Source organism: Notothenia rossii (assembly GCF_949606895.1).
Source record: "Notothenia rossii genome assembly, chromosome: 3".
NCBI lineage: Eukaryota > Metazoa > Chordata > Actinopteri > Perciformes > Nototheniidae > Notothenia > Notothenia rossii.
This window is the reverse complement of record NC_136901.1, coordinates 80,338,420-80,349,694: the sequence shown is the minus strand read 5'-3', so window position 1 is coordinate 80,349,694 and position 11,275 is coordinate 80,338,420. Positions and strand designations below refer to the sequence as shown.

General features: G+C 41.5%; 1 protein-coding gene across 2 annotated transcripts in view; it reads left to right on the top strand.

The window, feature by feature from the left end:
• The window catches only part of drp2 (dystrophin related protein 2), a 61,947-nt gene that overhangs the window by 27,647 nt on the left and 23,025 nt on the right, over window positions 1–11,275 (top strand). For both annotated transcript variants that reach the window (XM_079669600.1, XM_079669601.1), the window contains exons 7-12: window positions 650–796; window positions 4,003–4,081; window positions 5,781–5,841; window positions 7,065–7,126; window positions 7,622–7,696; window positions 9,204–9,405. In XM_079669600.1, coding sequence (XP_079525726.1) covers window positions 650–796; window positions 4,003–4,081; window positions 5,781–5,841; window positions 7,065–7,126; window positions 7,622–7,696; window positions 9,204–9,405 — 626 coding nt within the window. The remainder of the gene's footprint in view (window positions 1–649; window positions 797–4,002; window positions 4,082–5,780; window positions 5,842–7,064; window positions 7,127–7,621; window positions 7,697–9,203; window positions 9,406–11,275) is intronic.

Here is an 11,275-nt window from a genome sequence, read left to right as displayed (position 1 = left end):
CGATTACGATTATGGCTTGCAACGATTACGAAAACAACATAATCGAAATAAAACTATAATTTTTGTATTATTATTTTTACTTTTTTTGGGTTTTTCAGTTGAATTATACTTTAAGTTCAGGGTAATCAACTGTTAAAAACATACTGTTCACATTTTTTTCTCCAATAAATGGATGTTTTCAAAGTCAATGAATAATCGCATTTAATAATCGCAATTACAATTATTGACCCAAATAATCGAGATTACGATTTGTGCCATAATCGAGCAGCCCTAGTATGAACACATAAACCTGTATACTGTTGTTATTGTGCACCGTGAGTTACACACTGTTTACTGTATAAACTCCAGAGTCTCCCTCCTATCTCGCATATAAAGTCTACAACAGAGATTGGTGTTTTTCCAATACCATTATAAATCATTTTCATTTTGATTAAACTTCTTGGTTTCTGCCAAAGTATTTCTAGATAGAACAAAACCGACAGCAATAACAGATTACATTTCAATTGATCTTTGTCTTTTATTCAATTTGGGTGGATTTTGTACAGACTTGATGTTCGGCTGTGTATTATATTTATCCTATATTTGATGTTTTATTCCTTGTGTTTTCCATCCCCCTCTGTTTGTTTGGTCTTCTCTCGTGCTCCTGCAGTTATTTAAGGAGGAGCTGACCCAGGTGAAGGAAGGCATGAAGCACATCAATGAGCTTGCCCACCAGCTGGCTCTCTCAGATGTACATTTGTCGATGGATAACGCCCGAGCCCTGGAGCATCTCAACAGCAGATGGAAAGTGCTGCAGGTAGAGTTTACTGCTGGGCCTGTGTTGACTGTTTGACATTGTCAGCAGCAGTTTTTACAGCAATCACATTCAAGGGAGACATTAGAGAGTGATTCCATGTTTAATGTTTGCCCTAATGCAAGATAATGCTTTTTGTGATAACCACACCCTAGTGTCTGTTGCATCTCTTTCAATGTTTGTAGGAAAATGGGATGGATAAAGGGACATGTGTGTGTTTTCTATTCGTCAGAATTGTTTAAACATTTAACATATAAAATAAGGATTTCAACTCCAAGTGCCTTGGAATCAGTGAACTGGACTCGCCCTTCCCTCGAGTCTTAGCTGAATGTATGGATGCATTATCCAGTGAGCATTACTGTCAATCTGCAGTGTGCAACTTCCAGACTCATGCTCTATTCTCCTTCAGCAACCCCTGTAGTGCTCCCACAAGCACAAAAGCATCAATTCAAGTTAGAACCCCCTGTTCCCATCAGATAACCCTCATGACACCTTATCCACAGTCAATGGCCTCGTCATTATTTTATAATTGCCACTACGCCTGTCTGGCCTTCTGCCATCTGAACATGATGAATTTAATGTCCCTCCGACAATTCTTAGAAATGATTTTCCACTATCCACTTTGCACACTCACTGCTCCGTGACTCTTAAATTACAGCTTTCGTGTTTCTCATGCGGCCTCGCCACAGCCCAGAGTAAAACAGCTCAAGAGGAGAGCACAACAGAGCAGATCAGTGAAAAATAACTGTTGCTGTGATTGAAGCAAATAAAGTGAGTAGCTTCAGCCTTTGTTTAAGTGAAACCTATTGGACTGTTTGGAAAAAAAAGTCTTATGTTGGTGCTTACTGAAGGTTTTCTTGACAGCCTGGTTGAAATATTACAGTATTTAGTTGTTTTTCTTTAAGTAAGTAATGACAAGGATCTTATGCCATGTCCCAAATTCATACTCCATGCTGGTGCATACAAAAGAAAGATTCACTAAAGAAGTTCACTAAAATCCAATGTGCAAGCCAAATACAGTTGAGTTGTTTTTAGTACACAATATTCTCCCAAAATGCAGTGAAGTTTAATAAGCAGCAGCAGTCGCAGTTATTGATAATGTCATGTTAGTATCAAATTGTATGTTGTTATATTTCTTTACTAAATGCCAAAACAGTATACTAAAATGTTATGTTTTAAGTACATGCTGTAAAGAATTATAATACAGTACGGATTTAGCCTGTGTCTTGTTAAAAGGGCAGTCATGTATTGGTTCAAAACGCCCAGGTGCACTTTGTTAAAAAGGTGCTTATCCTACAGTACATCCTGCACTGTCTGACTCTTTCTTTAATGTGTGGGATGGGAAGAGCTTGAATATAAATGGAAGCATCAGTCGGTCTTGTTTTAGTACACAGCAGTAGCATATCTTCCTTCTGCTATAATTGAAACATCTTGAAGTTTGTTCTTTCACGAGGTCACGATGCATAGTGAGGTTTAAACGGTCGTTAAAAGCCTTCAGATGGGCATTAAACTCCAATTACACACTTTCTGGAGCCTGCATTATCACATCCTCTACACATGTCCGCCCAACTCTTATTTTTTTTAGCACAGTATTGTTGCGCTGCAAACAAAGAAGAGAAATTAGGACTTTTGCTCATGGATGTCCTTTTGCATTGGAGGTGAAAAATCCTCATGAAAAAGTAATTTTACAACAAAGTTTCTGCCAATCTTTGATGTACAGTGCGCTACGGCTGCATGTCCTCTGGTCTTTGATTCAGGAATTGAGACTCCTTTCCCCCCGATGATTGCCACTGTTTGAAAGGCTCTCAGTGTCTATAGTCACCAGCAGATATTCGTCTCCCAGGTATTGGACTGTTATCAAAATGTCTTTGATATAAGGGAATCCCCAGTCACATATGAAGAGACAGGTGTTGCGAATGGTTTTTAGAAATAAAAAACAAATATTTGAGCTTCTTTGCTCACAGTACGGCCAACCTGATATCTGTACTCATCCACTTTAATTCATTTCAGCGCATTAAGATGCATTGACTTGCTATCTTTCACTGTGAAAGCAGAATGGAGGAACGCTTTCCATTTCCCCCCTCTTAGTGTCCTATTTCTCTCTTGATTAAAATGCTAAATGCTAAATACCGATCCGGTGCCATGTTGATTTTGGCTGCTCTGATGCCAGCGAAAAATGTTTTTTCAAATTTGATTAGCAAATATTTGTCGATCATGGATAATACGGTCATTTGTCTTCCCTATGGCAGCCCAAATTGCCTGCACAACAAATAGATTGTACAACCGGCACAATTTGCAGTTACATCTCCACGGCACATTCACAATGCTCTATATTAGTCACTAGCAATTTAAATCACGCTCTAAAGTATATTGTTATATTTTCTGGTTGAGCGAGAAATGATGTGTGTACACAGTGAAAAATGCAGACTCAATACACCTACCTTTACACATTACGAATCATTGTCTGTGCTTCTCTTTGAAGTCTAAAGGCCCCTCACTGTGTCCTCTTTCTCTTCTTCTCTGTATCTGTCTGTCTACCTCCTTGCGAGTGGATTCACCTCCCATTGTTTGAGAGAGCGTTATAAACATCCAGCTGACAATGATTCCTGTGCCAAATCCAATTCATTTCAAATAAACCAGGATTAGGCAGACTAAATCCCATTTGGTGGGAAACGTACAGTAACAGCTTTTACTAAGGCAAACTTAATTTTGTCAACTCAGTCTCTATGGTTATTGACACAACACATTTGAGGCTTTGCACCCGCTCCTTCTCTCATTTCATCAACTGTTATCTCTTTTCATTGCGAACCAGGCGCCGTTGTCCTCGTTTCAAGAAAAAATATATTATTTGGTAATCTTTGTCTTCACTTCCTACCTGCCTCTCTTCAAAGGCTTTCAAAGGCCTTCAAGAGGGGCACTTGAGGAAAAAGACATCATTTATATTCTGTAGTTAACTAATGGAGGATAAACAGGTGGTCTGCGTGCGTGGATTTCTTTCTTTTGGGGATTTGTAGCGAAGGGGGATGAACAGCAGGTTTCCCTTTGATTTAACTCTGCTTGTGTGTGTGTGTGTGTGTGTGTGTGTGTGTGTGTGTGTGTGTGTGTGTGTGTGTGTGTGTGTGTGTGTGTGTGTGTGTGTGTGTGTGTGTGTGTGTGTGTGTGTGTGTGTGTGTGTGTGTGTGTGTGTGTGTGTGTGTGTCTGTCCTCAGGCTTCCATAGAGGAGCGGCTGAAGCAGCTCCAGGATGCACATAGAGACTTTGGCCCCGGATCCCAGCACTTCCTTTCTAGTAAGCCCCTCTCCTGCTATTTGAAGTTGGTTCCTTATGATGCGCCGATCTGTGCAAAGGCTCCATCTCAGCGTGTAGGGTGATGAAAAAGAGGGTTAGGTGTATTGCAGTTTGTTACGATAAGTCTATAAACCACTCCATGTGTGTGTATTTGGGTTAGAGGTGGAGCTTGCTGGCTTTGCTCATCTTTCTTCTTCAGTTCCAGTACATCGCTGTGATAAACATCCCTCATCAGATCCGTCATTACTCTCATTTGAGCGGAGATAAATATTTGTTAATTCTGTCTCTTCTTTCACCTGCTGCTCTTCAAAGGCTACAGAGAAGATGCAGGAGGGCGGAAGATGTTGATTTACTCTTCCTAATTGAAGCTGATGTGTGTTGCAGTGCTCTCTGTGTGGGGGCATCTGCAGTGCTGTGTGCTTGTGAGCCTCCTCCTAACCCCTTCCTGTTTCACTGCTGTCACGCTGGCTCACAGGGGCTTACAGTATATCGAGCAACCCCACTGACCCCTCAGCCCACTGAACCCTAAACATCTACAGTAGTCCATATTGTACAAATGGCATCATGCCTATGGGGTTTGTTTTAAACAGATTATTTGTGCCACGGTTCAATGTTCAATAGAACTTGAATTTCTTTTTTTTGTACTTCTATTTTTATTCCATTTTTTGTATTTCTATTTGTAACGCTACCTTTCTACATTTCAAAGGCAATTTAGCATTTTGCAATTTGTGAATTCTATATTTATTTTGTTTGTGTCCTCCGATGTCAAAACTCAACAATAATTAACCCCTGAAAGCAAATCAATAAACCCTGATCAGAAAAAAAGACAAGGACATAGTTGAAATTGATGTCGTTTAACTTATAACTGGTTTGCTAACCCATTAAAAGATGAATCTTGTGATCCTTTGGAGGATGCACAACCCCTATAGGGATCAGCTTGACTGATCTACCAAACAATGTTATGAAAGGTTTTTAAACATTTCCATTTGGACTAGTTTCCAATGTTAAATGTTACCTATGCATTGATGCACAAGTATTAACAACTTTAATAATATGATTATATAATGCCAAGAGCTGACATTTCCTCCACAGTGAATACTTGATGCTTTATTTTGATGATACCTGTGCAGGTTCTTTATTTCAAATGTATTGTGTCGGTACTTGAGAGGAGGCACTTACTGTAATGCATTTTTTGCCCCTAGATTTGAGAGTCTACTTCAGTCTTTGTGGGTTGGAGTACTTTTCACTTGTGCAGAACCACAAGATCTAAATCTGCATTGTGCTGTGTCGTGATAAAATGTACAATGACAAGGTGTGTGTACGGTTGCGTGTATGCCTGTTTATCAGTGTAGCGGTGCGTATTGTCTGCCTCTTGCTTCTTCAGGTGCAGTCTGTCCTGTCTGATCCTCTGCTGAACCTCACGTGGTTCAGTTTTGTAGGCCGGTTAGATCGCTACAGTCAACCCGTCTCACCGAGTGCTCTGCCTCACGTGTGTTAGGCTGGGCCAAACAAACCGGCCCTCTGTGGAAACCCGACACAATAGACATGTCTCTTTGGCTTTACTGCGCTTGGTGTACTCCAGAGTGGCTCTGTTATGAAGGGCTGAATGGACACACTGTCTGGACACGCTGTGAACAATGGATTTTCATGCGAAACATGCCAATTCTGAGATTGATTTGGTTTCTGTGTGTTTGCTCAGGTTCAGTGCAGATACCCTGGGAGCGTGCAATCTCCCCAAACAAAGTGCCCTACTACATCAAGTAAGTGTAACCTCATGGTCAATTTCTTTATTGTGATAACGTTATTTCTGGATTCAGGTGCTAGTATTTTTGATCTTTATGAGTAATGAACATGTCTGCTGTTTCTCTATTAGGTTTCACACTAAACTCTCCTGAAACAGGCTGTTTGTACGGTTATTCAAAACTACTTTTGTGATTGGATGGTAGTATTTGTATCAGTATTTTCGGGGAGTAAGAGAAGAAAACTACCAGCCTTGACACAACTTAAATCACATCACTAACTGCTAAATCCAACCCAAATCCGAACAGTTCTTGCCTCACAATTTGAAAGATCCTTTCATTTGTGTAGAAATACCACTGGATAGCAAATAAATAGTAAACGATCCAGAGAGGACCCGTGAGCCCTATTTGCTTGAGCACTCATCTGTTAATCTATTTAACTAATCAATACTATTTCACTTTTAAAGTTCTGCTGGTTTTATCAATGAACTATCAATGTGTGTGTGTGTTTACGCCTAGAGTATGGTGTGTTTGTGTGCAGGTTATTAACTGTGCAGATTTACAGGAGTTCTTCTGCAAGCTATGGGTATTTATTTTCTTAATCAGGTGCAACAGAATCTCGTGGGTCTTATTTAAGTCTGCTAGTCAATTCTTTATGGGCTATATTACTGTACCAACAGGAGTGGGAGTAGTATCTGAGTAGCACTTCATTGGGTAGCAATCAATGACCACTCACACAGGTAAAACGATGACTACTGCCCAAAAAGGCCCCTGGGTCCTGGCAGACATCCTGCTTTTGAGTTTCTGATTTATTCGATGCGTTTGTACTTTCTTATTGGACCTTTCATTTTTTCTTCATGTACCCGGAGACAGAAGTGGGATGAAAATGTATGTTTTTGCTTTGTATGTGCGGGTTTGGATTACATTTATTTCCCTAAGTGAAGCCACGAAGCAATTTATCTCAGGCAGGGGTTTGGGACTTTGATGCCTTAACTTAAATCATGTTTGACCTTTGTCTTCCCTTTACAGGCCTAAAGTCTCTTGTAACCGCGGTCGTCCTATCCAGTCCTCACATGTTACTGTCTCATCTCCTTTCTTTTACCGTCCGCCTCACCTCTCATCTCTGCTTCCCTCAGCTCATTTGTACTCCAATTGATGTTTCTGGACTGAAATTGAAACCTCCTTTCTAGCCTGCTTCACAAATTATTCCACCTTTTGTCCATTTTGTTCCTGTCTTCCCCCAGCCATCAGGCCCAGACAACGTGCTGGGACCATCCAAAGATGACAGAACTCTACCAAGCGCTGGGTGAGTAAGGGCACAATTAAATTACCCTTCAAGTCCCGCTCGTTTGCTCAGGACCCCCACTGAGCTTCAGCAGCAGCAGCACGAATCCACCAGGCTCCCGCTTTGTAGGCCCTGTCACGCAGCTCATTAAAGGCCCTGTGTTTCAAACACCTCAGGGACTACATCTCCACTATCATTAACCTACAAGGACCAATTTTCTGTGCTGTGATTGCCTTTTGCTTAGCCTTTAATTAATTGTGATTAAACGACATCATGTGTTTTACTTTTAATCTGATCCGACACTTCTAAAGGGGATAGAAACGCTGTTGCAAACACATGCTCAGCTAGACACACGCATGTGCACATACACATACACGTCTGTAATGAGTCCTGCAATGTGTGATAACCAAGAGAAGAGATAGCAACGTCTAATTCGTCGATGGCAGGGTGGGTTTGTTTCCCCTCATCTTCTCATTTACTCTAATCTCGTTCTATCTCTCTCTTTCCCTCCATTAGCGGATATGAACAACATCAAGTTCTCTGCATACAGAACAGCCATGAAGCTGCGGAAAGTTCAGAAGGCTCTGAGATGTACGTAAAGCTTTTTCATCGATGGCATTTCCTGCCTGCAACGCTGGGATGGCTGATTAATTGATATTGTGTTATCCTGCACCATCAGTAATCCTCGAGGACAAGCTCTCTTTGCGAAAGAGATATAACGATTAACTGTGGCACATTTCTTTATTCAGTTGTCAAAGAGGTCATCGCATCTCCCTACAATCTTTTGAAATGTAGAAATATTCTCCCCAACGCTGGCTTAGAAATGCAGAAATACAATGTATTGATAAACTCAAGAGCCACTAGAAACCACTCAGGCGCCGCATTACTTCAACATTTCCATTACAGCGCGGATCGTTGGTGTGCTAGGTAATTAGAGCTATTAATTGGTCCATTTGACGTACAAATGAGAACGCAATTAATTTTTGCCGCATGGTTAAGGCTTGAAAACGTGCCCCTTCAGGGTCAAAGCACTTGTTGTATTCTACTGGGGCCAGAACCTCTTACTTTCTGCTACAACAAGGGCTAATTCTTCCACAACTACTCTTCATGATTATTTGTATTCCTCTATGCCTCACATTCGGTGCTTTTGGTTCCCCTATACCCACTTAACCCTGGCTTCGTCCATCTTTTGCCAGCCCGCAGTGTTCTAACCCCCACTGACACCAGATGAGCTCATATATGCTGCTGCAAGTGGCCAATTTCACACTTTTCCTTCCTCATGTTCAGCCCCTTTCCTTCCCTGCCTTTTCTTGCAACCTTCCTCCAAACCGTCCTCTCCTCTCGTCCCAGAGTTGCTGTAATAAACCCTCAGCATGCTCAGAGTAATGTGAAAAACCTCTTTCAATGACTTTCTCTCTTTTTTTTCTCTTGCCCGCTCTCTTATCTCACCCTGCTAGTTGATATCGTTACAGAATTTAATTGCTAGGCCGCCTTGATAACAGCACTCTCTCTCTTCCTCTTTGCACACTTTGTGAATGATTGAGCAGTGCTGCCTAAGAGCCCATCAGAAATACATTTTAGGTGATTCCTCACAACCCAGAGAATACTCCTGTTATCTCCTCTCTCTGTTCTACCTCATTATCGCGCTATCCAATTATACCTGGCATCAACGGACACCCTTTTAGCTCCACTCCTCGGGATGGGCCATCAAATTAGTTTAGGAGAGCAAAATCTAATTTGTGTCACTGCTCTTGAAACATCTGGTCAGGCTTAAGTGGGCAACAAGGGTGAATAAGCACTATGCTATGGCCTGTACTCTCATTTGCTGAGGTGAGGATGATCCTGTGCCTGTGAGTGTTTGTTTGTTCGGAGGTGAATGTGCTGCCATCTATGTATGAATGTAGCTGTTTTATCTTCAGCATGAGTAGATGCATGACTGGTTACATGATAAGTTAACTCTTTCTTTAACCATACAAAAAATACCAAACCTTCATACATACACATAACAATTTTTCAATTCAAAAGCATACAGTACATGCACATGGTCACAAAGTGTTTCTGTCTGTGTTTCTAATATGTCTCTATGTGTGTGTTTTAGTGGATTTGGTGGCGCTGAGCAGCCTCGTGGACGTGTTTCGGGAGCAGGAGCTGCAGCAGGGGGAGCATGTGATGGACGTGGTGGAGATGATCCACGGTCTGACGTCTCTGTACGAGAAGCTGGAGGAGGAGAGGTCCATCCTGGTCAACATTCCTCTTTGCGTCGACATGTGTCTCAACTGGCTGCTCAACGTCTACGACAGGTGGGTAACCTGTGGTGGGATGTCTCCAAGTATATATTGAGAGCTGTGTTGAAAAAGGCTTTGAGTATATTCTAACATCACAGCTAACATATGCCCTTCGGTCATCAAGTTAGTTTGTCCGGCAGACATAGAGCAACATGATTATCCTTTTCAAGTCCAATATTAATAAGCACCTAAATACAAAGAAACATGCCTTTACCTTACTTTAGTGCATTGCATTTTGGCTTACTCCTGATTCGTCCTGAATAGGTGGCTCTGACCATAGAGTTTATATGACCGCTGAAAAATGTGAATTATGTGGAAAATTGTAAAGCAGTCGTTCAAGATAATTATACTACTCTTGTTTTAGTAGTTAATCATCAAGCTTTTTCTGTTGCTTCTCTCAGGCCAAGCTAAAGCCTCCACTTAGCCCCTCGACTTTTGTCAAGTCCCCTTTTAACATTTTCGTAATGTCCTGCTTTTTGAATCTGTTGTTGGTTTACTCGGTTTCTCCTCACCTCCTATTTGGTTTGATCTCTCTATTTATGCTTGTTGTGTTACATTATGTATTATTGCCTTTTATACACCTATTATATCATTTATTATGTATGCCTGTATCGAGGCAAATCCTATCCCACCTGCCTCGACTGGGTCAACTCCTGTTGTTTTTAAATGTGCTATATAAACATAAACAAATGTACTTGGCTCTCGTATCGTAGTACATTAAAGTAAGCTGAGACAATTTGACACACCAAAGTCTGTTTAAAGGTCTTTGGCTGAAGGCCTTCCACTTCAAAGGTGAACAAAGTAGCATAAAGCCTTTTGTAAGTCCAGAGGGATAAATTGCTCCGAGTGTGTCAGCGTCAGTGGGGGTCGAAGACTTCAAGTTTCAAGTGGAGTCAGGAAGAGATGAGCCCACCAGACCTCTGTAGACCGCTCCTCTTCCTCACTGCTTGAGGCGTGCAGCAACACCAGCCGCTGCCAGAATAACACAACCAGCCTCTCCAACCAAGCTGTTGGCAGTCAAGTTGCATTGTGGGTAATGCGCCAAGCTTTCACAAGAGAGAAGATTGCATGGAATAAAGAGGTTATTCTGGTTGTGCTGCATTGCTTTCGACCCTTTGTCTTTATTGTCCATGGTGCAGCAAGAATGTTACACAGTGCGATGTTATATCAGACCAGCCCTCTCAATGGCACACTCTTTCATGCAATCCTCATAAAGTTTTATGAAAGCAACATATATTTTTTTACCAGTCCAATGTAGTGCTGTATATATAACAAAGGTTCAACCATAGGCATACTAATACACTGCATACACCAGTATCCTTGCAATATGAAGAAGAAGACGTACTTTATTGAACCCTAAGGGGAATTTCAATTGTTCCACTCTATTGTTATTTTACACGTAACACACAGCCTCAATATACAGTAGACGCTGATGCACAAATAGGACTTTTACACAAGCAGTGCCAGGGGGCTGCCTTTGGACAGGCGCCTTGGGCAGTTAAGAGCTTCGTGCTTTGCTAAAGTGAACCTTGCAATGCCCAGAAACTCTCTCTTCTCCAGCTACCCGTCCATTTTCCTTACTTTCTCCATGCAGGGACCTGCTTTCCACTACCCCCTATATCTAACATGTATATTTATATTTACTCTATTGCATGAAATGGATGTGATCTCTTTTGTCACTAACATTGCAAATCTGGACTGTGTAATGTTCTCTGGTTAATTCTTTCTCACTTTGATGCATAATGAGAATACAACTCTCCAGGGTGGTTTTACGTGTGTGTGTGTGTGTGTGTGTGTGTGTGTGTGTGTGTGTGTATGTGTGTGTGTGTGTGTGTGTGTGTGTGTGTGTGTGTGTGTGTGTGTGTGTGTGTGTGTGTGTGTGTGT